This window comes from Fonsecaea erecta (genome assembly GCF_001651985.1).
Source record: "Fonsecaea erecta strain CBS 125763 chromosome Unknown Scaff5, whole genome shotgun sequence".
Classification (NCBI taxonomy): domain Eukaryota; kingdom Fungi; phylum Ascomycota; class Eurotiomycetes; order Chaetothyriales; family Herpotrichiellaceae; genus Fonsecaea; species Fonsecaea erecta.
This window is the reverse complement of record NW_017387248.1, coordinates 99,689-127,108: the sequence shown is the minus strand read 5'-3', so window position 1 is coordinate 127,108 and position 27,420 is coordinate 99,689. Positions and strand designations below refer to the sequence as shown.

The following is a 27,420-nucleotide window of genomic DNA, read 5'->3' as shown; positions in this document are numbered from 1 at the left end:
AGGAATTGGTGTAGAAATGCCTGCAGTGGACGCACATATATAGTAGGAGGAATTCCATAGGTCGAAGTTTGCTGACGTGATGACAACTCTGTGCTACTTACTGTACATACTACATGCGATGTACATGTGTATTCTCGTCTATCCTATAAGGATCTCTCATATTGATGACCGCTGTGTGGCCGGGTGTCAGAGACCAACGAGATATAACTTCAACCCGAGACACCAATGTCTGACTCTTGCCAACCTTGTCGCCGTCTCTGTGACCATGGCCAATTGTTCAACCACCACCACCACCACCGAGCGAAGTGTTTGCAGGTACCCTCCGTCCCACCTCTACCCCCCTGCTAAGTTGTCTCAAGGCAGCGTGACGACTTCGCGAGTGGTCTGCCATCTTCGCCTAGGCAATGGAAACTTCAACCACCTCGACCCCTTTTGCAACGCACGGCCAGGAAGACACGAGAATTGTGCATGAAAACAAGGCCCACCGCAGGACGCAAAGGCAGCTGAGGTCGTGGTCACTTGAGTGCAGCTAAGGTTGCGTCCTGGATCACGCTGGCCACAAAGCCATGGAAGAGAGGATATTTGTCGCAGCGAACTCGGTCCCTGCGTCCTCCTTGATTGACATCGAGCACATCCTTCTCAGGTCTCACAACTAATCCGACAGTCCGTCGCCCTCACACCATGCACCTACCTTTCAAGCCTCGACCTCTGAAGACGCATACCACAGGGACAATGACCATCAAGTAGCGCTACACGGCGCATGAACATAAGGCGGGCCCGGTGGCCAGAGCGACTCCTCACCTGACACGAATCTGAATGATTGGGCACTACCATCATCCCAGTTGTATGGCCGTCGGTACTTAACCGAATTACAGGAGACTACCTGTCCTTCTCTCTCTCAACACGTTGACTGCATCCACGCGGTGATTTCTGGCGCCTCAAGCCCGGCAGCTGTCAAGCCATGTTCAAAGAATCCATCGGACACCCCCTAATTGTCCCTCTCCTTCGACTTCAGGTCATAGGCCTACCGCATAACGACTCATTATAGGCGCAAAATAGAGCATCTCTCATGATGCTCTGGTCCTTCACACGTCGGCAAGAATCAAAACAACAAAGCTGGATGTCCCATGGAGAAGTTTTCGATGCAGCCCTACCGCCTGTTTGTACGAAGGGACACTAATCCAATTCCCCCCGATATCGCTGTCCTGGGTGGAGTTTTTGAGAATCCTTTCTTGTCACAACCTTACGCGTCATGGAGGCGATTACAACGCCGAGGTGATATCCACACGGTTGATCGGCATCTTAAAGTCGAAGTCGGCGAATCTCCGACGATCCTCTTTGGGGATCAGTCTCCCCAGTGTCGGTGGTTGTACGAACTCTAACGTCCCTCACTGTACAAAAACTCTAGATGAAAGTCCGAGTTCTCGACTGCACCATGTCCCTGCTTTCTGGGCTTTGCAAATCACCAAGATGGCGTGGGCTCCTTCGGCATCGCAAGATGTCGAAGCAGGGACTATAGCCGTGCGTGCGGAAGAGCAGCCGCCGCATGAGAAGAAAGTCGTCCTCGAGGACGACAAAACCGAAGTGCTGGTCGACTGGGATGGAGGAGGTGATCCGGAAAATCCTCAAAACTGGTCGACCGTGTTCAAATCCTGGGTCACCTTACAGCTGAGTTTACTGGCATTTTCTGCGAGCCTGGCTTCTAGTATCATAGCACCGGCGAATCGAACAATAGCTGAATACATCGGCGTGGGCGAGGAGCTTGTGGTTCTCAATGTCTCCCTCTACATGTGAGTCTCGTACCGGCCAGGTTTTCTGACTAATAGTCCTATGTCTGATCGGATGTGTATAGTGTCGGCTTCGCTTTCGGGCCCTTGATCTGGGGTAAGTCCTCTCGCCTTGGTTCCAGGTCCTCCCTTGAGATGCTCGCTCCTGAGCCACCGACACTGACCTTGCAATGCTGTAGGTCCTTCCAGTGAAGTCTGGGGGCGGCGATGGTCCATGTTGCCGGCGATGGCATGCTTAGCCTGTTTCTCAATCGGTAGCGCCGTGAGCCAGAACGCCCAGTCGATCTTTATCAACCGATTTTTCAGCGGCTTCTTTGGTTCAGCCGCCGTTAGCAATGTCAATGCTGCGTTGGGCGATATTTGGTCTCGAGAAGCTCGTGGTACCGCCGTTTGCATGTATGGCATGTGCGTCGTCGGAGGCCCGACTCTGGGCCCGACTATCGGCGCCGCCATCCTCGTCAATCCTCATATGGGCTGGCGATGGACTGAATATACCACGGCCATGCTCAATTTTGCCATTGTGGCACTGACGTACTTTTGCATGCCGGAGATGTACCCGCCGGTGCTTTTGGAGTGGAAGGCCCAGCGCCTCCGACGACAGCCCGGCAACAAGGCGTACTACCACCCTCACGAAAGGATCGAGGTCGACGTCAAGTCCATCGTCACCAAGCAGCTGTCGCGACCGCTGATGATGCTCTTCACCGAACCGATGGTCACCTGCATCGCATTCTACGCGTCCTTTGTCTATGCGATTCTCTACATGACACTCCAAGTCTTCCCCATCATCTTCGAAGAGCAGCGCAAGTGGTCGCCCGTGGTCGGCTCCCTGCCCTTCCTTGGTATGTTCGTTGGCATCGTCTGCGCCACCGGTGTCAACCTTGGGAATCAGCCTAGGTACATTCGCAAGTGCCGGGCTTCCAATGGACGGCCTGTTCCGGAGGCAAGACTGCCGCCTCTGGCGATTGGTGCAGTGATGATGGTAGTCGGTCTGTTCTGGTTCGCATGGACTGCTGCTCCAAATCATCCCTGGCCGCTTCCTGTTGTTGCTGCCATGTTTATTGGTGGTGGGTTTAACGTCATCTTCCAGCAATGTATGCATGCCACCCAGACTCCTTATCGAGAAATGCTGACGCATTACACTAGGCATCAACTACCTGGTCGACGTGTACGGTCTCTATGCCGCCAGTGCCACGGCTGCGAACACCTTTCTGCGCAGTGTCCTCGCCGCAGGTCTTCCTCTGGCCGCACGACCCTTGTATCATTCGATTGGAGTTGGCCCTGCAACATCCATCCTCGGGGCAGTGGCTTCTATAATGCTGCCGGTGCCCTTCATCTTCATGAAATATAGCTCCATCCTTCGGAAGAAATCAAAATTTGCGCCTGTGCCGGACGGCTAAGAAACCGACTGCCATCCCTTTGACCTCTTCTCAATATTTCGCTGGTAGCAGGCTGCTACAAGATCGTACGGCACGCTTTGCTGGCTCCAAGCCCGGAAAAGCAGAAGGAATCGCAACTTCAGAAGGATCCTGCAGACCTGTATGCCGTGGACACTCCTGGACGACGACGAGATCGACGACTCTGCAGGCCCGCTTCGTCATCGAGGGCCCTGGCAGTGTCAACGCAGCGATTCGCGATCCCATGCAGAGCACGTGTCGAGTCGACGTACGAGTCTTCAACGGGCCTCACAGGACGCCGTCTCTTTGTGCAAACTATGTCGCTCTATGAGTGAATGGACTAATGCCGAAGGAAATATTCTCTATTCTCTAGTACTAGGTCCGTTTCGCTGCGGGGTTTAATACAATACATTCCTGCACACGGTTGTCAACACTGACGGCCCGAGCGCCGCCGCAGCCTGAGTATTCGATTTCCTGTGCGAAGAGACCGTAACTCCCAATCGGAGCGCGAGAACCAGGAAGTCTTGACCCATCTGCTCGGTAACAAGGTAGCTTGGAACGCATACCTCCAGCATTGTTTCATATCAGGGCTACACCGGCTGTGCATCTGAGGTCACTAATTGAGCATCCATTCTTAGGCGCGGCGGCCACACGGACATACTTGGGCTTGGATGGAAATAGGACATGGCAGGTCGCAGTGAGTATCTCTGCATAGAGGCTTGCATCGGGAAGGCGACAGCATCGACAAAGAAAGAACTCACGTCGACGGTCTGCGCCTATTTCAAACCGCAACTACAGTGGAGAGGCTCTGAATGGCTGTTTATATCGGCATAACAACTGGAAAGCAATGATATCCCGATACAAAGCACAACGCACAAGTACAAGCACATGTACTTTTACCATGTGTCAGAACGTCAGGAGCGCGGTGCATCTCTACATATCCATGTCTGTACCTTGCTGGACTAAATAAAAACGAGCATTGTCAATGAATTTGTGAATGGAAATATTGGAAATTCAGGGTTGGATCAAGACAAGTCGCACTAATGAATACTGCATCTGCGAATGTGAAATGCCAAATGCGAAATGTGAAATGTGAGCTGTGAACTTCAGTATCAACATGACCACCAGCACCTGATCATCAATGTTCGACAGCAAGCACATGGCAGTAACAAACAAGCGAATGTAGACACCATACTAGGCCTGCTCAGTTCAAACGCCTCAATATCAATCTCTCCTTTATGGTATTCTTACCCCACTCGTTTCTAGGTTTGCTGCTTCGCGAACCACAAAGGTACCCATTGTCCTCTGTCCATGCCTCGATATCGGAAGCCAGGGCAGTGAGAAGTGGTCCCTTGTGGCCAAACAGCTTTCTTCTTTCCGTGTTCCTTTTCGATATTCCTTGTTATGACTATTCATATCCCATGTTGCTCCCTCTGGAAATCTGGACCTGTTAGATATTGATCAACTCCCTCCGCATGCAGGGTCCATAATTTTGGAAATCTTGCAAGCAGGCCGTGATTGGGAAAAGAGCAAAAATGTCCGAACCGTGGGTCAGGAAGAAAGGCGGGGCAGGCTGCTGTGCGGTCGGCCCATCTGAAACGACATCCGACACTACTGCTGGCACCGTTGCGCAGGCGAGTTCTGACATTCCAGCCGCCTAGCGACCATGGTTCGAGAAAGAAGCAGGAGAAACACCCCAATTTTGGAGAGGAGCAATTTCTCGTTCTCAAAACCCAAGCCCTCCGGCCACAATTTCCAGCCTTCTGCCCGGAAGTTTTCTTCTCTCGATCGACGATGACACTCCCGAGTCCGGGAACACGGAGTTCTACACCCCGCCAGCCTCAGCAGCCGGGGCCTATGGAGTATTCGCGAACCAACTTGACGGACAAGCCATGATGACCAGTCCAGAAGGCCTCACCGCTCGCCTGCCCGTTGCACAATCGTGGCACAGAACTTCTGAGGTTGACTTAGACCAAATCATCGTTGAGCGCATTGGTGAGGACTGGTGGCGATGTAAGCAAGCCCCCAGGCAAGATACCCTCTTCGCACCAATCTCACCAAATGCGTCCGAAGCGCCGACACAAGCCTTAGAATTGGCTTCCCCTTTCGACTGGGCTAACTCAAAGACGGTCTGTTGGCTCGACCAGCCCCACAGACACGACTGTCGAATCATGAAGCAGGATTGGCAAAAGCTTGAGGGGGGCGACGAGATGTGTGGCTACAGGCGTACTCGTGCTGCGAGCTGGGCGTTGAATTCCGTGGTGATATCGGGCCCGGAGAGCCTCATTCGGTTTGGAGGACAGATGGCACAGCGCGAGTGCGAGGGCGAACTATCTCTGCGGGACCGGATTGTATCGTGGCTAAGGGCTTTGATGAAACGAGAGATCCTGGCGGTGCAGAGTGACCCAGGTGTAGCGAGGCGCGAGTAATTGTGGAATCCTCGCTTTGAACTGTAAGAAAGCGAATCGAGCCCAATGGAATCTTGAGCAAGTGTTGTACTCCAACCTCTGGGGCAAAGCAGTGGTTCCACTTGAAGAGCTACATCTGCTGGGTCCAAGTCCAAGGACATCCGTATCAATTTGCCCATCTTGGTGCGAACAAGTTCAACAGACGTGCGAAACTAGAACTGGGACATTCGATTGGATGCCCTGTGTCATTTCTGTACTCCCTCGCCGGTGTAACCCTGACGCCTTTTTGACGACGGTTCTTGGTGCAAAAATCAAAACGACATCCACCTGCGACGATTTAGCATTTCTTCTGTGAAGCTTACCATTGTCTGCATAAGTCATCAGAACAGAACAAACGGCTCCTTCAAGACACCGCTATCGATTGTGCAGTAAATACCACCGCATTCCTCCCCAGACATGTCTTTCCGGGAAGTAAGAAGGATCCCAATAACAAGAGGCTGGGGCCCTTGCAAAAGAACTCACTGGGTACCTGTCAGCGATTACGAGAGGTGGGAGACTCCCGATGGCTTCACCCATACGTCGCACTGGAGGGTGGACATGGATCCCTGGGCACCGGGGATACGAAGACCAGCAATTCCTTTGGTAGACGGCGAGATCAGGTATCTGGGGTATCGAGAAACCAGACCTGAAGGAGAGAGAATTCGGGAGGGCTCTTGGAGCCTCGGCGAGATCAACGAGATATTGGACGGCGTGTATGTTCGAGACCAGCAGGAGCTTGAAGACCGACGGGCGATCGAGGAACGCCGGACAGACGAGTATAGAAGGAGATGGCTCACGCTCCATGAACAGTCCATTAGCATACCAGACCGACTGGCCCAGCACATGGAGGACTATCAGAACACGATGCAAATGCCCATCACCAGCGATAGACTCACCAGCCTGCGAGCGGAGGCCGAGTCGTATGCTGAAAAGCGGAGACAACGAGAGGAAGAGCAGTACAAACGAGACCGACAGAGGGAGAGGGAGCTTCGTGATGCCGAACTTGGACGGAGGGCGCGCGAAGACTTGGAAGAGTATGGGTTCGTCCCCGTCACGCGGCGACGGGGGGGGCGGGGGGGACGGGGGCGACGGTGAAGAATTCTGGCGCTTGGCCTCGTGGATGGAACCGTGAGCGTACAGACATAGGGATGGATAGAGTAGATGAGATGGTGTCGTCGACCGTACGCGAAGAAGCGAGAGCGAGAGTGATGAGGGACGAGGGACGAGGAGGGAGAGAACTGGCAGTAGTCAAGACTGGTGGGCGCAGGAATTGTCCGTTTTGGCGGGGGCCGCGTTTCTCCGTTTGTAATAATGTATTATGTATACGCGCAGGGCGCAGGGAGCAATTGATTACAGTATTGATTATCACTACCGCCTACACTTCTTCTTTCTCTATTTCATTGCAAACGAATTTCTACTCTTCTCGGCGTGCTCTCACTCTCTCCACTTTCTCCCTCGACAACTCTAGAAAAATGGCTCCTAAACAGGTCGTAACGTCGGACAAGGGCCTCAAGTCCAACCTCTTCTCTCAGGCCACCATCCACAATGGAACCGTCTATGTCAGTGGGAATATTGGCATCGTCCCCTCCACAATGAAGGTGGTGGAAGGGTCCGTTGCAGACAGGACGGTCAGGACACCCATGGGATGGGACAGGCACCTGCTGGCCAGTGGCTGACGTCCATTACCTGCAGAAACAAGCCCTCGAAAACATCAAAGTCGTCCTGGAGGAGGCCGGTAGCAGCTTGGAACAGATCCTCAAGGTATGTCCGCGCCCAGAGTGTTGCTCAAGAAAAAGCAAAAGCACTGACCAGGCCCAGATGAACATCTACTTGACAAATATGGAAGATTATGCGGCCATGAACGAGGCCTGTGCGTAGTTCCCCAGCCACGCTGTTGCATTCCTGCTGACCCAAAAGCAGTTCTCAAGATCATCCCGGATCCGAAGCCAGCACGGACCTGTGTCTGCGTCAAGGAGCTCCCATTCAAGACAGATGTGAAGGAACCCTGTCTATTGACCTCCTGTTTAGGCTAACAGCAGCTAGGTTGAGATTGAATGCATCGCAGCATTGTGAGGGGCATGTAGAATGCTGGCATTGTTGAACTCGCAACGCTGACTGTTGCTCCAGGGGATCGAACTCAGGGCACAAGCTCTAGGTCGCTGCGAAATCTCTTGGACAACAGTCCTCGCTTTGTTCAAGAAAGTGTTTGTGGCACAAGACTTCGTGCTGCCGCTTGCCCTCCGGCTTTGGCTGGAGTCTGGGATCAATGAACCAGACCCGACAGTGACAATAGCCTCAATAAAGACAATCAAAACTTGGATGAAAACGGTGGTATTGTTTCTTCCGCATCCGGAGAATGGCTTTCCACCCATCTCTCTCTCCGTCATATATTTCCTACCCAGTTTGTTCGTTTCTTTTGTTCCTTCTGAATGTTTCGAAACTTGTCCAAATTCTCTGGAAAGATCGCCAGACAACATTTTAGGTGTTCACTTTGCAGAGCTCGAACCCCCAACATGGCTCCACGAAGACAGCCGACCACCACTCCGACTCGGATAATGACACGACCATCCGCCGGGAGGAGGACGCCAGCAGTGCCACCGCCTACAGCAGCAAGCACAGCACTACCTGCAACCCAGGCAGCTACCGGGAAAGCAGCATCCTCGAAGGCACCCCGCCGTAAGACTACCAAATCGGCCCCGAAGCCTGCAACAACTTCTGCACAGTCTGGACGCACTCCTGCCAAGTCAACCTCCAAGGCAAAGCCCCAAGGCACACCAGCTAAGAAAACGCCAGCACAAGTCAAACGCACCAAGGCAGTGCCAAAAGCCAGCGAGAAAGACGACAAAGACGCGGAAGATTCGGAAGACGAGGAAGACGAAGAACCGGAGACCTTACCGGACAGCAATAGGACATCCGCCATCGCCGAGAATAGCAAGACGAGCCAGCTTCCCGAAAGCGACAGCGAGCCTTCGGTCTCTAATACTCAACCGGTAACACCAACGCCAGGTCGAAAGAACGCAAAGGCCAAGAAAGGCAAGAGGAAATCATTACCTTTCGAGGAACTAGCCTATATAAATACCGACAGCTCAGAGGACGAGTTTATCGACATATCGACAAAAGAAGCCGTGCCCACGTCCGCATCCAAAGGGAAGAGAAGGGCGGTCGATGAAGAGGCGTCCATTAAGGTGGAAGAAACTGATCCCCAACCTGCAGATCCCCCGACGAACACTTCTACCCGCAAACGCAAGATCAGACCGTTTGACGACCAAGCTTACAGATTTGAAGAAGAGGATTCAGAGCACGACGATGGCGAAGAGCTCGACGACAATGTCCCTGGAGACCTGCCACCCAATTGGCCCAGAAGAATCCATCTCAAAGTCAGCCGAGATCAACACGAGAAGCAAATGCGACAGCTTGCCGGAATAAGAGCCCGTGAATCATCTACAAGTTCCTGCTCGTCGTCGGGCTCTGGCTCATCGTCTGGTTCGCGCCTATCGTCAGGACCTCGCTTGTCGACATCTCCCACCAGACCAGCTGCTTCGCAGGGCCCTCCGAGAGCGGTTTCGCCGCGAAGCTCGGGTTCCCCAGCGAAGCGGCAACGAACCGCATCCCCCCCGGTCGCCAGCCCCTCGCAACCTCGCGACAGAACTCCCCAGATAAGTACTGTCGATCCCAATGACGCCCTCGTCCTCGCGGAGCAACTGTTTGTAGACGTCGAAAAGTCACCGAGGGCGCTGGGTCTCGATGAAATCGGCGTTCTCTTCATGATATTGCAGGAGAAGCTCTCGCGTTTCTGCAGTGACCATTTCGATTTCGAACTCACTGCCGAACAAGAGAATGCGTGGCCCATGCACCTCTTGGCTACGAAGTACTTGTCGCTCATGCTGATGACACAACGGATCGCAGATGGGAGCGGACACGGTTGGAAAAACTTCTTCACAAAACGGGAACACCGACGACATCTCGTACATGGTGTCATCGGCGAATGGTTCCAGCAACGGATCTTCAAACACACCGCTTTCAGCATCCCGGACGCCAAGGTACGCAAACTCGAAGACATCGACCACAAGTATCTCCACTACGACGCCTTTGTGCGCAACAAGAAGAAGGCTGAATGTCTAGAGGAACTCAAAATCGCCGAAGACTACTTCCCATCGCAGGACTTCCCGCACAACTACGAGCACTTGGACAACCTGGAGATCGCAGCGCGCAGAATGGCCAACAATTTGCTAACTGTCCTCGAGCCGCTTTTACCGCCTCCCTTCTTTGACCCTATCAAGCCGAGATGGAGACAGTCGTCAAGACTCCGGGAAGAAGGAGCCGAAATGCGATTTCAGATCTGGCGAAAGCTCGTCGAACTCATCAGGATGGCGGGCAGCCTGCACCTTTGTATCCGCTTTGCGGGCGTCAACGGCCTTGTCGTGCGAATCGCACCGCATGTGCCCAAGGGCACCAGATTAAGTCGAGAAGATGCTGAGGAGAACATCTGCGTCAATGCCGGATCGCTGAATGCGGAGATTGACCGCCCTCCAAACGCCAACGATCAGTTGCAGGTCCGGATGACCTGCTTCGGACGAGTCGAAGCCGTTGTGCCGACTGGCCTGGACGTGCTCGAACTTGGACATGCACAGGAATCAGCTCGAGCAGCAGGGAAAGAGCTCACGCGGGAAGAAGCTGAACAGCAACTCTTCAACTTGTATCCGTATGACCTGCAAGAGACGGACGCCGCCAGGGAAGCCGTCGCCGACTTGCCACCAATTCCAGGGACAGAGTGGTCCACGGCCATCCTCAAGACCAGCATTCAGGAAGCTCGCGGCAAAGGACACGGACGTCGTCCCCGAGAAGATGAGACGAGTGATCAAGCAAGCCCGAAGAGCGGTGCATTCGTCACCGTCTATTCGAGGGTCGCTCCTTCAAACCTCTATTGCGAATGGGTCTCTTCGTCTGACGAACAGCAGCTCCGGCCTACTGCAGACGCGGACCCACAGTCACACAGACAGACACTCGCCGAAGTCGTTGCAGAGGCCCGCCGCGAAAAGTACATCTCCTGTTCCCTCGAAGACGCCGCTTCGGCGGTCTGGAACACCGTTTCGCGGCGCGAATTTCTCGAGTGGCTGGTCTTCTCCGGCAGCATCGCTGGGGTCAGTGCCCTTACAGCCCCGTGGATCAGGGACACGGTCGAGAGCTTTAACCTGGCAGAGCGCTCGAGAGATGTTGGGACAAGCATTCAGCTCCACGCCGCTCGTGCCCTATCTACCGCGGCGAACTGGCGAAGTGCCCTCCAGCACGCTTCGGCCTATTTATCGCAACTCGTCGCGCCGACTGCAAGCACCGTGACCGTCACATCCGTTGTGACGGACTGGACTACGATAACCTTGCAAGCCAGTGAATCGTCGACCGGCGCAGGCGAGCCGATGGAAGAAGTCTCCCCTGGCTCCGCTGCTATTTCCTCATTTCCTTCTTCTGAAGAATACCTTCCCGAGGCTCTAAGAGGGCTCACGGACCTATCCCGACGAACCATTTCGCCCAATGACCAGGACTATGCCATGGTCGCCAGCCTCTTCAGCGAGCAGATGGGCTTCGTCGTTGAAGGTAGCACTTCTGGCACACAAGCGTCGCCGGAGCCGGAACTCACGCCGGCTCCTAGAACCAGTCGCTCGAAGGTTCTCTAATCGACTAGCAACTCGCTTAACATAATGAGTACACGGCAATTGTATTGCGATGTTGGAGTATCGATGTGGAACAAACCCTTTAGGATAAAATATGGTCTGGAGAAGAAGGATTGCGAGACCAATCGCGGCTTGAATGGGCACATGTATTGTATCCCACAGATATAGCCTCAGAACGGAAGGTGCTTCGGGATCAAAGATGACAAATGGTTGAACAAATTGTGATACGCGGTCTATGTTTCCTTCTTTTTCCCTGAAAACTTGGATATAAACCCTTTCGAGATAGGACAGGGGAATAAAAACAGTGCGAATGAGGTAGATTTAATCGCCTGGCTTCTGGATTATCATGATTCGAATTTCCAGTCAATCCTCGGCAAGCATTTCAAATTGTCTACGTGGCTTCGTCATCCTTGATACCAGCCTTCCCCTTTTATGATTGCTAAAGTCGTATCGTAACTCTGACGATTCGCCGCCTGGTCTACCCAGAATACAGGTAATCGACCCAAGAACCCACTAGCAGCCCGTGTTTTATCCAATGCGTGGAGATAAGAATGCAGTCGCTATTCCAATAAGAGGAACAACACAACCACATAACGCCTTTCCCCAATGATTCTCTTTTTGCCTTGTGGAAGCAAGCTGCAGGCACATCATCAAGGAAAAAGGAATCAAGGAAACTTGCCGTCTCGTTCTGTTGTGTTTGTGTCCCTTGCCACCCTTTTCGACACCTTCGTATGGACAGATCACTTCCAACTTGACATCGTACTCTTTGCTGTCCTTGCCATCCTATCATGATGGTAGCTGAAGCATTTCACTTCGTCCATGTCTCGGGGTGGACAATCCCCTTAATCAGCCCTTCTACCTGTCCAACCTCCTTCAAACACTTCAGCCAGGCACACTCTGCTCTGCTTGCCTCCACCCGGGCCTTCTCCATTGCCTTTTCCGCGTCTCTGGCCGAACTAACGACTTCAACCATACACTTTGATAGCTCGATGAGGTAAGTCTTGCGGTTGGGATCGGTCGAGGTGTGCGCGAGGTCGAGGAGAGAATGAGTTATGTTGGTTGTTGTAGCCAGCGTCGGTGGGGTAGTTGGGGACGAAGCTGTTGGTGATCGAGCTTGAGGATGGGCGTGGGTCGTGGGAGAGGCAATCTTGTTATTCGTGGTGTTGGCGGCGGCTAAGCTGCTCGTGAGCGGCGAAGTTAGATATATTGACGTGTTGAGATTTGCTGTGAAGGGTGTAGTCGGGCTCATGAAAGGATTCTTCCGCTTCAACGCTCTCGAGCCCATGCGGTTTATCTGGTGCCCTGGTTCTGTCGTCTGGCTTTCATGGTTGAGGGAAGGATAATCAGGTTCGGTCAGGCCGTTTCGGGTTGGCATGAACTTGCCTTGTCCCACTTGTCCGTTGGCGTTAGCATCCACTTGAAGTGGACGGATCACTTTGTCATCTCTATCTCCTGAAGCCGATATTGGGACTGGCTTGCGACGTAGGGAGCCAGGGCCACTGACCGCTTTGGACGGGTTCGAGTTCAGCTCATTTGATAAACCATCACTTCCGACCACTGTTGTTGCTGCTTTGTTCGATTCAACCGACTTCTTATGGAACAAACCCCGGATGTTGGAGATGACTTTCTTCTTGCTGGAACTCGAAGGACTATGTGCCAGGACGTGTGAGATCTTCCTTCCCTTGACGGAGTCAGTGTGTGGAGAAATGCTCTGTGAAAATGTCTTTACGTTGCGTGGCTTTTTGATGTTCTCCTGCTTGACCGCGTATGCTTTTGGTGCTTGCTGTGCAAGGAAGCTTACCGAGTTGAGATGACGCTCAGGGGGAGAGACAATGATTGGAGGCGGTTTGGGCTTCCGCGACGAAGTGCGCGGTGGATACATTGTAGTAGTCTTGGGTTCAGAGACTGTTGCCGCATCGGCATATGTCGCTTTGGCAAGGTCATTGACAAGTTTCTCTTGTTTGGCTTGTTCTTGTTCTAGATCCTGGAACAAGAAAGGTGCTGTCTCTTTACTCGGGGCGATAGGCAGGACAATGGTAGGTGGTCTCGACAAAGAGCTGGGTGTTGGTCGCATCGTGGCAACTTCCTCAGCCATACTACGGGAGATGTTCCCCTTCTGCTCCGCTGCGACAGTTGTAGAGCCAGCCTGCGTCCTAAAAGTCGCAAAGTCCTTGCAAGGCCAGTCACACTGAGGCGGGGCTAGAGTTGTCTGGTAAACAGACGTCCCGCTCTTCGTCTTTTCCTTGCCACTGACATCGGTGTCTAGGTCCTCGAGCAGGCCTGATTGGGGATTGATACTGTTGTCTGGAAGTTCTGCTCGCACGACGGTATCCACAGATCCATCCTCACCCATGAGGTTTTCAGTCTCCTCTTGATCTGTGTCCTTATGCTGGTTGAGAGATCGGTCTGTGAGGCTTCTCACGAGAGACATAGGGCGACTGAAGATTGCACTAGATCGACGGACTTGATCTTTCGCAATGCGTGGAGAGCCAATATCAGGCGCACTTCCCTTGCGTCTCAAAGAAGGCTTAGGACGTCGCTTGCCCATAACGTCGTCGTCTCCTTTACCGAGCAGAACACGACTTGCAGAATCCGTGATACGAAGAGTCGGACCCATCCTAGACCCGTTCCCAACGCGCCGAACTCGATACCCTCCAAAGACATCGTAACCATGAATGCTCACCCCAGACTCGCCGTCACTATCAATGAAGGACTCGTCATCGCGGAGCGCTGTTGTGGACAGCATTTCTTTAACATTCAAAAGTCTGACTTTGTTTTTGGCAGCTGTTTCAGCGGGATCGCGATCTTCGTTGACTCCATTGTTGGCAAAGTTATCTCCGGAATGGTCTACGACCTCTGCCGCGACTCGGAGTTTGTTCATAGCGAGGCTCATAAAAGGCTCTGAAGGAGAGCTTTCGCGCAAAGACCCATGGGTGCTTCCGTCTGTTGAATGACAAGTAAGGCGAGCGGGCAAGGGAAGAGAACTCTTGGGGTACTTTTGTTCGGATGAAGAAGATTGTTGAGCTGTGGTTCCGTGCTGGGTCTGACCGAAACTCTGGTTCGTCTTGGGGCTGTGAAATTCTTGTCCACCAATCTTGTTCTCGTCCTTTGGAGCGATCTTTTGGATTGAATTTGAACGAGAGGGAATGGTATACGGGGACCCTCGCCCTGTAACACCATAACGACCATGAGAATTTGTACGAACTGGACCCCCAGAAAAGGACTGCTTAAAACGCCGAGCCGAAGGAGATTTAACTCGGTCGCGGTCAGAAGAGATGACATCCCTACTTCCAGCCTTCTTTCCAATAGATCCTCCAGTGGTTTTTACCTGGTGAAGTTGCAGTGCCGTGGTCTTGGTTCGATAAGTTATGGGGGAATCTGCGTGACGAGACAGTGATCGGAGCAAAGATTCACGAGGTTTCGGTAGCTGGCTTGATGAGAGAGGACGGGTGTTGCCATCGACCGTGACTGCCGATCTGACCGCTGGAAAATGGTTTTGATCTGACAGCGACTCGGGCTCCCCCGTGACAGCGGCATTCTCTTTGAATTCGGCGTTATGCTCTGACTGAACAATCTTCTCCTCCTCGTTGCGCAGATCCAATGCTCGCATACCTTCGTACAGGCTCTCGCTCAGGCTTGGCTTAACCTCGGACTGGCTTACCCCTGAAGGCACTGTGTCGACTTTCGTTGGCTCAATCGCAGGCCAGTCTTCTTGTTTTGGAACTCCGCCATCGGGAGGGGTCAAAGATCGCCGAAGCGGTCTCTCAGTGCAGTCAATAAGGGACCTGCGGACAGGTGACTTAGACTTGACGGTGGCAACGGGAAGACTTGGAAGCGGTTTATCTGGAGGACTTTGGTGCCTTGGGTGGCCCAGCGGAGCAGGAACAGGTGAGCGAGAACTTCCGGATAAGTTGTGCGGTTGTACCTAAGCCCTTAATCAACATCACAGAAGCAACCAGGCATTCCCTTCTTCCTTACATTGAGTCTTTTCGTCGAGGACGCTCCCGACGGGATGGAGGAATTCGTGTTCATGATGCCTCCTCGTGAAAAATTTGCCTTAGGACGCAGCTTTGACAAACCCAAATGTTTCGAAGCGCTGTTGACCCAGGATCTCTTTCCAGTTTCACCCTCGAGAGTGTTCGGGGTTACGGGGGATGCATTCGGGTTGGCTGATCTTTGTCTTGGCTTCAACGAGACAAGCTGAGCTGGGGGAGAATGTGGTGGGGACAGCGCAACGGGTCGATGACGAGGTGATGGCGTTTTTCGAGACCGAAGGCCAGTTGGCATCCTTGAGACGACGATACTGTCCTTTTTGAAAGCGCCCCGGTCGCTGCTGTGAGGCATAATCGGAGAGTGACAAATGTTCAGGACACATGGGCGGAGACGGTTTCTGACAATATGAATCTGTGTGGTAACAGCCGACCGAATGTTTGGTGGGTGCGGCAGCCTAAGATGATCCCCTACGGAGTGAAGTGCCTGGTGTCCAGCTGGTGAGAAATGGAAGTCTTTTCATTCATCCCGAAGCCAATCCTTCCCTTAACAAATGCTCTCGATCTCAATCACTGGCACGCTTCGGAAGCTCATATCTCCTTGAGGCTCCTGAAAATCCAGTGCCCTTCGATCAACAGTTGAGGGGTCATATTCGGCAGACCTTGAGAAGATTCGTTCTCGTCATAGCCTGAATCGTTGATAATGCGACCGCTCCTAATCATTCTCCTCGTCCCCTTGATCATTTGCCTGTTGGGAGTCGCCAGCTTCTTTCTTCTGCTTACCGGCCTCGTACTGCTCCATGTTCCTCGCCCTCCACTTTGGTCCACCGTAATCATCCTCCCGGAGCCGTTCATCGTCATCGATCGCGATCCCTTGCTTCTGAGCCATCTCTTCGAGCCTACGTTGTTCCAGGATCATGGTTCTCAAAAACTCAGTGGTTTTCCCCAGCATGACTTGCTCGCTTCTTTCATGGCCTAGGGCTCCTGGGACAAGATGAGAGAGTTCTGTGAATCGCTCACGGATGGCTGTACGTCGCTTGTTTTCGGCGTCTTTGTGATTGAAATTCTTCTGAGATGCCGTCAAGCGTGGCTTCGACACTCTGTTCGCTTTTTTGGATGAGTTGGATTTGAATGTATCTGGCTGGGTATCAGAAACAGGTGTTGATTCTCGAGAAGATGTGTTTGATTCCGTCCCCTCTTCTTTCGACATGGTCACAAAAGGTCCCAGCTTGAGATTGGCGGGAAAGATGAACAAACGAATGGATGGGCCCCTTTTCTGGGCAACCCGGGTCAGCTGTCTGCCAGCAAGTCTCAGCTGTTCCTCGACATGATCGGGCGACGTTTTTGATGGATTCCAGAGTAGTGTTGATGAAAACTTGATGTATACAGTCTGTAACCTCAATACGAGTAGTTGAAGACGGATTCGACTCGAGTAACTCTGTGGCTCAGCACCTGAGGTTCCTGAACCCAGTTTGGGTTTAGAGCGAACAGTCGGAGATAACCCCTCATGCAGCTAGCAAACGCCGCGCATGTTCTGGAACTGAGGAAGGATTTCCTTTCCGTTCTTTCCCAGTTCATTCCGACATAATTGTAACCATTCTTCCGTCTAGACGGTGGACAGAAGACATTTATTTCAATTACCATCTTACTGAGTTGCTCTCCTCCAAGACCTTTGCTTCCATCTATCAATATCTCTCCGTTGCATGATCGTATGAGATATGAGCAGAATCCGACCCCTCCAAGGTGCCTGCAACTGCGGCCGCAATCACTATTATATCGCCGCTCCTCCAGATGCTACGGAACAAGCGCTTATCTACTTTGATGACAGTAGCCAAAGTCGTAAGTTCATAACACTCTCAACTCTTACCCACCACTCTAATTTCCCCGTCTTGATTAGGACGAAGTCAAGCAACCCCACTGACGGCGTGGCTCCGTGTTCCGTTGTCGTGGTACTCTTCAAGCACACAATCCTTCTTTCCAGATGAAACCCATGCCTCCATCCGCAAAATCTTCACGCCGTTGCACACGCCGCACTCTCAGAGGGTGTTCTGCGGCTATTGTGGTACGCATCTGTCCTACTGGACTGAGCAACCTCCACAAGAAGCAGAGTACATGAACATCACGTTGGGCAGCCTCTTGAGCGAGGATCTGCGCGCACTTCAGGATTTAAACTTGTTGCCCGAGGATGTAGAAGCAGAAGGGTCAGCAGATAATGCCCAACCATTCACAATGTCTGGGGCGCTGCAGCATGGCAATGAGACTGCTGCCACAGATCCTGCTACGCGGCAAGAAATCCAGTCACCGACTCGGACACAACGAAGCGGTCGAACAGGGGGGCTGACGTGGTTCGAAGAGATGCTGGAGGGAAGCCGTCTAGGCCGATCGCAAAATAGAAGGCGGGGAGTTGGAATCAGTAACGACGGACTGACCCGGGTGGAATGGGAAGTGTCTGAATTCTTTGACGATGGCAGTGAGGAGTCCATTCAGATGGCCACGGGCTCGAAGCGGAAAATTGGGGACGTGGGCAAAGAAGAGGACACCGCTATGCAGCATTGAGCGGAAGAAATCTTTCGGAGAGCACGGCATAGGTGTCAAAAGACCAAAAGACGACTGTCACAGGGCACAGCGAAGGAGTCTCGTTGAAGACAGAGCGGTATGAGCAAACCCAAGACCCTAAAGCCCAAATTATCGGTTTGTCAATGTATAAACACGCAGCGGAGAAGACGCAACCCTATGGTTCAACAAATAGGCCATGCTAAAAACCGTCGTCACGAGTCAATTCAGTTACGATCGCCTTCTATCTGTACAAAAAGTTTGACACGGGGTATCAGCCGCTTCATCTGCTTTAATTCGTCTCTCTTCTACGTTGATCCATCGACCTCAGTCTCTGTGCCGGTGATTTTCTTCCAGGCACCCCTCATTGCCTCCGGCAACGTGCCCACTTTCTGATTGAATAATTCCTCTGCCTGCTTCCACACTCGCGCAGTCTTCCTCTCCTTCAATTGTAGCAGACTCGGCAGCAGAGCCTGAGAGAAGGCCTCGCTGGCTTCCCTCGGCAACAGAGAAGGTAGGTGGTCTATGCTGATAACACATAGCGGAGGGTTCTCGTAACCCGGGACTGGGAGTGTAGGGTTTTTGAAAGTCGAGTTCTCGTCGTAGATAGGGATCGGGTTGTGGGGATTTGTCGTGTCGCAACTGACATCACACACAACTGACAGGTTGCGTTTCGGGGACGAGAGGGATTTCTTGGTGATAAACGGCGCCATCGGCTCGCTCAAATAAATGCAGTTCACAAATATGTCCGACTCGACGATCTCTGCAAATGGTCCGCCTTTTTTGGTCTCAGGGATGTCCCATTTGAGGATGTTTTCGTCTGGTATGCCTGCCTGTCGGCACAGATCGACGGCACCGCGACCACATCGACCCAGTGCGCCAATCACAAGGACACGGGGTTGACGACCTGCAATCTTGGAACCGTTTTCCAAAGCTGAGCGCACGTCCTGGAGGAGCAGATCTTGACTTGGGTAGCTGGCTACACTGCCCATGGGCTCATTTGGGTTATTCAGTTGATGTGCCCACGCCTCAACGGCCAGTGCGGCACCCGCATAGCCTGCATGGTATCCAAACGCCGCAACTCTGCGTCCGGTATCATCCGTCAAAAATTCGAGGTCCAAGAGTGTACCGCCGCCCTGGGGGAAACGTGACAGGACGTCTTGCCAACCACCTTGGTTCTTGTAGCAGTGTGCGAACTGCACGTGCGTGTGTTTAAGTGCAAATCTGTCTTCGGGAAGCTCTTTGAGCCCTACGATTATATGATCTGTAGGGGCATCTTTCCATGACCCTTCGGGAACCAGAGTTGCACCGACAGCTTCAAACTCGGAGTCGTCGAATATCCGTTCCGGGCTGCGCTCGACATTGACTTTGTAGCCGGCATCCAGTAGAGCTTTGGTAGTGCTGGGGGTCACTGTGCGGAAAGTTAATAACAGCACTCCCAGATCTCAGATCGAGAAGGGCAATGGAAAACATACAAGCAGATCGGTGCTCAAGAGGCTTCGACTCAGAGCGGAGATGCAGGGTGGTTGTCATATTGAATCAAGCACTTAGTAAAGGAAGAAGACTCTATGAGAATGGGAAATGTAGGCTAGGAAGGTAGAAAGGAGGGACTTCGCAGAGTTATATTGAGGAGTTCAGGTTATGAGTCAAGCGCTTCTGCTAGGTACATATAAAAACGTAGAATGGTGGGAAAGCACACTGAACCTTTTTTCTGCCACCGCCGAAGACTCGTACATGACGCAGGTCCAGGCCGCTCCACACGGTGACACTCAATTGAAGATTTGTTTTGTCTCCAAACCGGCAAAGAAGCGAAGATGTCTCAATCTCAGAAAAACGGTGTACCAACAGACAACCCTCCTTCCTATGAAGCTCACTCCATTCCTCCTGCAACAGGCGTGCAAGCAGGCAAACCACCTCCGTCCGGACGTCGCCCGCTCCGCCCTCCGCCACTGTTAGAACTCCCCGCCCTTAACCTTCTGCGAAATAAGCGGATCGTTCTCGCCTCCCAATCCCCCCGCCGGAAACAGCTTCTTGCTCAGATCGGACTGCACAATGTCGAAATAATCCCATCCAAATTTGAGGAGAACCTGCCCAAGACACTGGCCCCATTCGAATATGTACTGGCTACTGCGACGCAAAAGGCATTGGCAGTTTACAAGCAGGAGGTAAACAATGAAGAGAAGGGCGAGCCAGGATTGATCCTTGCAGCGGACACGATTGTTGTTAGTTCGATGGGGGAAATATTGGAGAAACCAACGAGTGAGGCAAATCATATTTCCATGTTAAAAAGCCTAAGGGATTCGGTTTTGCATAAGGTCTACACTGCCGTCTGCGTGGTTACTCCCTTGGAGAGTGCAAGAGATCCTGGGTACGCCATCGAGACCGCCACGGAGGAGACTACAGTGAAGTTCGACTCTGAGATCACAGACGAATTACTTCTGGCATACGTCAGGACCAGAGAGGGGGCAGATAAGGCGGGCGGATATGGGATACAAGGGACCGGAGCGATTCTGGTGGAGAGGATTGATGGCAGCTTCGATAATGTTGTTGGACTCCCGTTGAGGACAACGCTCAAGTTGATTGAGAAGGTCATGCAGAAGGCGGAGGATGATGATATCTTGCAGGGTGAAGGCGACGACTTGCTCGAGGATGAGTGACGGGACTCAGTCTTTGCCTCAGAAGACCATTGGCGTTAGTGGCGCTCGGTACACGGCTGACCGGTTTATGATCAGTATATAGAGGACTCTACCAATGGTCGGCTGCGTGTATTGATTGTAAAACCCATGTTGTTAAAATGCATCATGTACATCGAGGCTTTCGGCCTGTTCCACTTTCAACAGATGTGCCACAGCTTATTTCAGATTCTTGAGTTTTCCATCGTGACCCAAGCTCGATGTATCGGCCTTGCCAATCGTGGCATCATTCGCACCTGCATGCCATATTCTCTTCATCGCCTCCACCACACCAACATCGTTGGTCTCGAACTCGTAAAAGCCCACCGCCACAACAAGGGTAGCTAGGTTCAACAGCCACATGAAGGCTCGCCGCATGGTCGGGTGACGATGGATAGGAATGTAATCAATGATGATTGATCTGGACGGGTCTCAGTGTTTGCTTTCTGGTGGGGTGATGCATGAGGACATGCAGTGGAAGCTCGATACTTACTGGAAACCCGCGTGTGAATGGATCAAAATGCCAAAGATCAAAGCTGCATCCAGCGTCGGACTGACCGAGCCGGCAGCGAAAGGTGTGATGGTTAAGGGGACCAATGCCACCGACAGGATTCGTTCAAATGTCCAGTGATAGCTTCCATGGAGGGGGTCAGGCTTTGGCACGGGCGCAGGGTCGTTGACTCCTCCTTGGATGACCTGCGGACCAGGCGGCAGAATCTTCCTTTGCGCAGTTGAGGAGAAGGGCGCAATCTGAGAAGCAAAAGACACCCGTGGAGACAGAAATTGTCTTGTAGAAGAGATCAGAGGAGCTGCCCGGAAGGGTCGAAGTGGTTGGGTAGTGCTCGAGAACAGTCGCTTGGACGTCGATAGGAATTGTGCTTGCCGAAGCATGGCTGTCCTCGAAACCGCAGCCATTTCCCTATCAAAATCAATAGATAGTCTGATCAAGGTGGTCGAAAGAGCATGAGGGTCGAGAGAGTCAATGGTCCGATCGCATGCTGGCGACGGGATGTTGCTCGATTGCTGCCAAGAGGCTTGTCTCCGAGCCAATCAGAAGCTTTGCATTTTATATAGCGAGCCGGAGAGCTCCCCCTTCCAACTCTCGTCATTCGTTCTATCCTCTTATTCCCTTTCTTGAATACGCTCCCTTATACTCATGTATTCCAGTAACTCGGCCTCGTCAAATTATCACCTGAATTGCAAGCTGGAATCGACAAATTCGATGCATTTTTAATTTCTGGATCACACTCAGACACAATGTAGCGTCTTTGCTGCTCTTTTCGTCATTTGGGGGCACCTGACCCAGTCTAGCACTTGAGCACTCCTGTCTCGTCGCAAGAGAATGATAAAAGTGTAACAAGAAAGGCTTGTCTATCCACGAAGCCCCCAACCTTGACAGCCTCGTGAGCCTCGGATTTCTGAGTCTCCTCAGAGACAGTAAAGGGCAGGGAATATATGGAGCATCACACCATGCGGGGTTGGGTTTGCCCGAGGGAAGCATCTGCGTGGGAGCGGACATCGTCGAGCAATGTTCAGCCGCTCCACCAGTCAGCTTGCCGAATTCAGGATGTTGGCCTACCGAGTCCTCTATGCTTACTTCTTTAAAGCAAAGCCTTATATAACCTAGGCTCACGAAGACGGTCTGGGTACCTCCGGCTCGCCCAAAGTATTTTCTTTCCACTTCCGTATCACCTTAGGTCCGTGTCTGCCTGCTTCTCCTGCTTTCCTCTAACATGGCAACCAACAGAGTTGTGCTCATCTCTGCGGCTCCGACGGAAGACGTTACTGTTCCCTCGGACGCACCTCACGAGAACAGTTGGTACAATGGGAGGGATTTTGACGGCTACCGAGTTACCGAGCAATTACTCTTTGAGAGACGAAAGATTCGAGTCGTCTGTGTAGGGGCCGGAGCCACGGGTCTTCAATTCGCGTACAAAGCAGAACGTGCCCTGAAAGACGTGGATCTGCAGATCTACGAAAAGAATAGCGACATCGGTGGAACCTGGCTAGAGAATCGATACCCTGGGTGTACGTGCGACATACCCTCTCATTCGTATCAATTCACGTGGGCAAAGAATCCCAATTGGTCAAGATTCTACTCTGGATCGGAAGAAATATGGCAATATCTTAAGGATGTTGCAACCAAATATGACTTGGAGAAATACGTTCAGTTTAAGACAACTGTCGAGTCAGCCACTTGGGACGAAGAAAGTGGACTTTGGCGATTGCGCGTCATCGCTGCCGACGGTTCATGTTTTGAGGATACTTGCAACATCCTTGTTAATGGGTCAGGAGTCCTGAAGTGAGTGAGCCCGTATCCTGGCCCATTTGTGCAACCACATCACCTACTAACCAAAAAATGCCAGTGAGTGGAAATGGCCCAACATTCCAGGTTTAGATGTGTTCAAGGGAAAGCTCATGCACTCAGCCAAGTGGGACAGTGATTATGATCTGAAGGGGAAGACCGTCGCCGTGATTGGAGGCGGGTCGTCCGCAGTACAGATTATTCCGTCAATACAACCAAGTAAGTGGCACTCGTTCATTGCCGCTTTCTGAATCTTGGTTTGTTGATACCGCTCTTCATAGCTGTCGGGAAGTTGTACGCGTTTCTGAGGTCACCAGTCTGGATCACGACTGGGTTTGGTGCTAAGTACGCCGGGCCAGGTGGAACGAACTTCTCGTGTAAGTCACCTGCTGAGGAAATCCGAATGCCGCTGACTGCCACAGACTCCGAAGAGCAAAAGGAAGAATGGAGAAAGCACCCGGAAAAACATGCGCAGTACTGTCGAGACGTCGAGGGCGAGCTCAACAAGAGGTTTACCTTGGTAAGCTCCCTCGCTGCTACAGAGCCAGCCCTGGCCCCCTGACCTAGTGTTAGATGCATCTCAAAGCCAAAGATCAGAAAGTATCCCGAGATCTGGTGGCGGACATCATGAAAGAACAGCTCGGCCATGATGAGACTCTAACCAAGCACATGGTACCACCATTCGCTCTTGGCTGCCGAAGAATGACTCCTGGATCTGGGTATCTGCAATCTTTGACGGCAGACAACGTACACGTCGTCCCAAAGTCAGCTACAAGATTAACAGAAACTGGTATTGTAGGCGAAGACGGGGTTGAGCACCAGGTCGATGTTGTCATTTGCGCGACAGGCTTCGACACCTCTTTTACGCCACATTTCAAGGTCTATGGTCGGAACAACGCAGAGATCCATGAGCAGTTTGGTGACTTTCCAATCGGGTATCTAGGCATTGCAGCCGAGAACTTCCCCAACCTGTTCCTTCTGATAGGACCCAATGGGCCGGCATCTCACTCCAGCATTCTACCAATTTTGGAATGGTACACTCGCTACATCTTCCAGGTCATTGAAAAGATCCAAACGGAGCGCATCAAGGCTGTCGAACCAAAGAAGGAAGCCATCAAGGATCTATACAACCACACTCACGAGCTGATGAAGCGATTGGTCTGGTCGTCCGCCTGCCGATCGTGGTTCAAGAATGGCAAAACACACGGTCCAGTTACTGCCATCTATCCGGGCAGTCGACTGCATTTCTTCGAGATTATGAAGAATGTAAGGTGGGAGGACTATAACATTACATACATGTCGGAGAACAGATTTGCCTTTATGGGCAACGGCTATACACAGACTGAGGTGGACCCTGAAGGAGACCCTGTCTGGTATTTCGATGACCCGTTCACCAAGATTTAGAAGCTTTTCGAGAGTTAGCAAAGGTTAGAGCATGCTACAGACGTTACGAACAACTCGAGCGAGGCACCAGACAGGGAAGACTCCATCAGACGAATCCTAGACCGTTCATTGGCCCCGGAGTCTCACCGCAATCCGCGCGGCCATGCCTAAAGCGTGATGTGAACGTGACATTGACCTGCTGGCCTAGTCTACTGGCTCTATCAACATTGACGGAAGGGAGAGGAAGGCCGTTCGGCACTCTGCCCCGAGTTATTAGGGGCTTGTCAGCAGCGGGCCGTGGGGTTGGCTGGCTGGGCCGCGGGCGTCGTAGCGGCATGGCTCAGGGTATCGAGGTCATCTTTCTAGCCTAGGCTTTTGCCTAGGGGTCTCCGCATAGGGCAGCCAATGTCCCGCACTTGCCCGCCCTCGCCGCCCCTCGCAGCTTATCACACCCATAACTTTTTGATTGACACCAACCATCTAACTCCAAGCGGCCAAGTCAAATGCCGCCGACAGCGCCAATGGGCCACTGTTCTCCGTCACTGTTCAGAGTCTTTTGTACGACTCAAGCGTTGCTTCTAAAGGCCGACATTTTGTACAGTGTTTGCTGAAGGACATCGCATTCGAAGTCGATTTTTCACCTTCCCCAGTCCTCATTTAATTTCATTTTTCTGTCTTTATCTAGTTTGCATTTGACTCCGTCGTCTTTCCCCCAGATAAAATGTCCAAGCGGAGTTGGCAAGAGGCCGAACTGCCATCCCCACGCTCTGCTCCGGGTCCCAGTCCGCAGAGAGCAACCTCCACGACGTCTTCTCACACCTACAACTCTCCTGCGCAATCCACATCTCCCAAGAAACCTCGCAATTCCTTCGACGAGCCTAGCCTTGTTGCCAAAGCCCCGTCCCGTCCGCAACGGACGAATTCCACCACCAATGGAGCCGCAGTCGACGCCAAGTTGCCCGGGATCTCGAGAAAGGTCAAGGCGTGTGCAGCATGCCGCAAGCAAAAAGTAGGGCTTTCACACGATCTTCAGAGTCCCAGAATGCTGACAGATTTGTTGTACAGATCAAGTGTATCATGATCGGTGACCCGCCTTGTCAACGATGCAAGGAAAGGGGATTATCATGTCGCCTCAACAAAAGCCTGCAAACCCTGATGTCGGAAGATTCAAAATGGAAAGCCGCCGTCACCAAGGATGTCACATCTCTGTATGCGGCTGTCGAGGAGATTGTGCGAACACTGCAGCTGCCATCTCTGCCGCAAATGCTCGTCTCCACCCAGGACCCTGCCATCTTCTTCGACCAGGAGGAACAGGGCAATGATCCTGATGACGAGGACCAGTCTTTTGACAATTCGCCAAAGGTGACCCCGGTTGCCGACAACCTGTCACATGTACCCATTGAATCGCTGTATCAGATCACTGGGATGCGATCCCTGAGAGCTTCTGAGAACATCACCGAAGATCAGTCCCGAATATGCAAACAACTGCGGGATACTGACTTTATTGCAAGGGGTTTGGTAAAGCAAGAAGATGCAGAACACCTAGTCAACTACTATCGCAGCAAGCTTGACCCCTATATATGGCATATATGTCCTGACTATTCGGATTTGGAGTCTTTCCGACGCCGGTCACCAACTCTGACTGCATGTGTTCTGACAGTGGCCGCCCTTCATGACACGAAGCTTGGTCACCTATACTCTATTTGCAGCAAAGAATACAGACGATTAGTCGCCAATGCCATGTTCGAGCGGAAAATTGACATGGAGTATCTGCGAGCCTTGGTTCTCGGCTCGTACTGGTTGAGCGACATTTCATGGACTTTATCTGGTTATGCCATCCGCCGTGCCAGCGAATTCCACCTTCGGCAGTACTATCATGAGATTTCCGAGTCGGTCAGATCGCCGGAAAAGGCTGATCCGGCAAAATTGCAGGAAGCCATGGACGGCATAAGAGTCCTTTACCTGCTCTATATATGTGACCACCACCTGTCCATTCTCTACGGCCGGTCGTCCATCATGCGTGACAACGAAAGCTACATTACCGGTTGGGAAGCCTACCTAGCCTGCTCATTGTCCACGGATGCCGACCGCAGGATTGCCGGGCAGATCTGCCTGATGTACCTGATGAACCAAATACGAGAGACCCTGGGGCCTGAGGATACCAGCTCGGTGTTGCCGGTCTCTGCTCTAACCAAGATTGCCGGCTTTGAGCGCGATTTGGATGATTGGATTGCCCGGTTCTCGAGACACAGTCAGTAGAGTTGATGTTATGTTCCTTGACCAATACTAACTTCGATCCAGATCCAAGTCAATACATTGGCAACTGGCCCAACAAGGGTGCAGTCATGCATTATCACTGGGCCAAGCTCTATCTGCAGTCGTATGTCCTTCGAGGTCTGCCCGAGTCTGGAGCTGTTATCCCCGAGCACTTTTTGGAGAACGCGTCCGCGGCGGTCGCTGCCGCAACTGCCATCATCAACCTCCTCTTGGATGACAAAGATGCGCAGATAGCTATTGCCTATGTTCCACACCATGTCCACGGCATGATCGCATTTGCATGCATGTTCCTTTTGAAAATCGCGACAAAGCACAGCGAGCAGCTGTTCTTGGACACCGTTCGATTTCAAAGGCTCATCAACGCCCTGGCACAGCATTTCAAGTCGACAGACGTTGGCAAAGATCATTTGATCCACAGAATGGCCGACGGACTCGAGAAAATGGCGGAGAGCCTAGGGGGGCCAGCACGGTCCAAGAACCGTGTTAGGACTAATGGGGAGCGTCCAAGCCAGCCGTTAGCATCCCCAAGTCAAGCTGTCGATGCGACGGTGAACCTGGGAAGGGTCACAAACGGGCAATCGGACGTGCCTGACTATGCCTCGCTGGACCCAGCAGCCTTCGATTTCGGAGATCCTGCTTTGGGGTTGGGCATGCCGTTCTTCGATTTCGAAGGGACGACGCTGGATGCAGGACAAGCAATGTGGACGTTCACTTAGGGAGCCATAGGACACGTATGATGGGACCGAGCTATTCGGTTCCATGACAATGAACATCGATAACCTTTGATACCCCTTACAGTTTTTGACCGGCTAGCATTGCTGTGCTGTATGGAGTTGACCAATGAGCTCTCGTGTAAAGAATTTCCTCCGTATTGGGTATAGCGCCTTTGTCGGGAAGTTCTGAGCTCCAGAAACTCCAAGTCGCCTGCGTTCAAAGCTCAATTC

At 52.3% G+C, this 27,420-nt stretch overlaps 13 protein-coding genes across 13 annotated transcripts; 9 read left to right on the top strand and 4 right to left on the bottom strand.

Annotated features, from left to right (window-relative positions):
- Window positions 1–1,470: 1,470 nt before the first annotated feature.
- Window positions 1,471–3,184, top strand: AYL99_06116 (hypothetical protein; the record flags this gene model as incomplete). Its single annotated transcript, XM_018837626.1, has 4 exons — window positions 1,471–1,790; window positions 1,853–1,884; window positions 1,967–2,878; window positions 2,931–3,184. The coding sequence occupies 4 exons, from the start codon at window positions 1,471–1,473 to the stop codon at window positions 3,182–3,184; spliced, it is 1,518 nt and encodes a 505-aa protein (XP_018692186.1).
- A 1,532-nt stretch (window positions 3,185–4,716) lies between these two features.
- On the top strand, window positions 4,717–5,610 carry AYL99_06115 (hypothetical protein; the record flags this gene model as incomplete). The annotated part of the gene is made up of 2 exons (XM_018837625.1): window positions 4,717–4,731; window positions 4,843–5,610. 2 exons carry the CDS (start codon window positions 4,717–4,719, stop codon window positions 5,608–5,610), a joined length of 783 nt encoding a protein of 260 aa, XP_018692185.1.
- A 576-nt stretch (window positions 5,611–6,186) lies between these two features.
- On the top strand, window positions 6,187–6,723 carry AYL99_06114 (hypothetical protein; the record flags this gene model as incomplete). Its single annotated transcript, XM_018837624.1, has 1 exon — window positions 6,187–6,723. One exon carries the CDS (start codon window positions 6,187–6,189, stop codon window positions 6,721–6,723), a length of 537 nt encoding a protein of 178 aa, XP_018692184.1.
- Window positions 6,724–7,100: 377 nt separating this feature from the next.
- On the top strand, window positions 7,101–7,783 carry AYL99_06113 (hypothetical protein; the record flags this gene model as incomplete). The annotated part of the gene is made up of 6 exons (XM_018837623.1): window positions 7,101–7,256; window positions 7,321–7,389; window positions 7,447–7,498; window positions 7,549–7,622; window positions 7,672–7,697; window positions 7,756–7,783. The coding sequence occupies 6 exons, from the start codon at window positions 7,101–7,103 to the stop codon at window positions 7,781–7,783; spliced, it is 405 nt and encodes a 134-aa protein (XP_018692183.1).
- Window positions 7,784–8,141: 358 nt separating this feature from the next.
- Window positions 8,142–11,300, top strand: AYL99_06112 (hypothetical protein; the record flags this gene model as incomplete). Its single annotated transcript, XM_018837622.1, has 1 exon — window positions 8,142–11,300. The coding sequence occupies one exon, from the start codon at window positions 8,142–8,144 to the stop codon at window positions 11,298–11,300; it is 3,159 nt and encodes a 1,052-aa protein (XP_018692182.1).
- Window positions 11,301–12,105: 805 nt separating this feature from the next.
- On the bottom strand, window positions 12,106–15,329 carry AYL99_06111 (hypothetical protein; the record flags this gene model as incomplete). The annotated part of the gene is made up of 2 exons (XM_018837621.1): window positions 12,106–15,222; window positions 15,276–15,329. The coding sequence occupies 2 exons, from the start codon at window positions 15,327–15,329 to the stop codon at window positions 12,106–12,108; spliced, it is 3,171 nt and encodes a 1,056-aa protein (XP_018692181.1).
- Window positions 15,330–16,001: 672 nt separating this feature from the next.
- On the bottom strand, window positions 16,002–16,496 carry AYL99_06110 (hypothetical protein; the record flags this gene model as incomplete). The annotated part of the gene is made up of 1 exon (XM_018837620.1): window positions 16,002–16,496. The coding sequence occupies one exon, from the start codon at window positions 16,494–16,496 to the stop codon at window positions 16,002–16,004; it is 495 nt and encodes a 164-aa protein (XP_018692180.1).
- Window positions 16,497–17,004: 508 nt separating this feature from the next.
- On the top strand, window positions 17,005–17,842 carry AYL99_06109 (hypothetical protein; the record flags this gene model as incomplete). The annotated part of the gene is made up of 2 exons (XM_018837619.1): window positions 17,005–17,125; window positions 17,184–17,842. 2 exons carry the CDS (start codon window positions 17,005–17,007, stop codon window positions 17,840–17,842), a joined length of 780 nt encoding a protein of 259 aa, XP_018692179.1.
- A 305-nt stretch (window positions 17,843–18,147) lies between these two features.
- Window positions 18,148–19,372, bottom strand: AYL99_06108 (saccharopine dehydrogenase [NAD(+), L-lysine-forming]; the record flags this gene model as incomplete). The annotated part of the gene is made up of 2 exons (XM_018837618.1): window positions 18,148–19,250; window positions 19,315–19,372. The coding sequence occupies 2 exons, from the start codon at window positions 19,370–19,372 to the stop codon at window positions 18,148–18,150; spliced, it is 1,161 nt and encodes a 386-aa protein (XP_018692178.1).
- Window positions 19,373–19,653: 281 nt separating this feature from the next.
- AYL99_06107 (septum formation protein Maf) lies at window positions 19,654–20,496 on the top strand (the record flags this gene model as incomplete). The annotated part of the gene is made up of 1 exon (XM_018837617.1): window positions 19,654–20,496. The coding sequence occupies one exon, from the start codon at window positions 19,654–19,656 to the stop codon at window positions 20,494–20,496; it is 843 nt and encodes a 280-aa protein (XP_018692177.1).
- A 195-nt stretch (window positions 20,497–20,691) lies between these two features.
- On the bottom strand, window positions 20,692–21,402 carry AYL99_06106 (hypothetical protein; the record flags this gene model as incomplete). The annotated part of the gene is made up of 2 exons (XM_018837616.1): window positions 20,692–20,932; window positions 21,005–21,402. 2 exons carry the CDS (start codon window positions 21,400–21,402, stop codon window positions 20,692–20,694), a joined length of 639 nt encoding a protein of 212 aa, XP_018692176.1.
- An 842-nt stretch (window positions 21,403–22,244) lies between these two features.
- Window positions 22,245–24,220, top strand: AYL99_06105 (hypothetical protein; the record flags this gene model as incomplete). The annotated part of the gene is made up of 5 exons (XM_018837615.1): window positions 22,245–22,813; window positions 22,878–23,035; window positions 23,098–23,193; window positions 23,239–23,336; window positions 23,390–24,220. 5 exons carry the CDS (start codon window positions 22,245–22,247, stop codon window positions 24,218–24,220), a joined length of 1,752 nt encoding a protein of 583 aa, XP_018692175.1.
- Window positions 24,221–24,920: 700 nt separating this feature from the next.
- Window positions 24,921–27,192, top strand: AYL99_06104 (hypothetical protein; the record flags this gene model as incomplete). The annotated part of the gene is made up of 3 exons (XM_018837614.1): window positions 24,921–25,208; window positions 25,265–26,450; window positions 26,501–27,192. The coding sequence occupies 3 exons, from the start codon at window positions 24,921–24,923 to the stop codon at window positions 27,190–27,192; spliced, it is 2,166 nt and encodes a 721-aa protein (XP_018692174.1).
- Window positions 27,193–27,420: the final 228 nt, after the last annotated feature.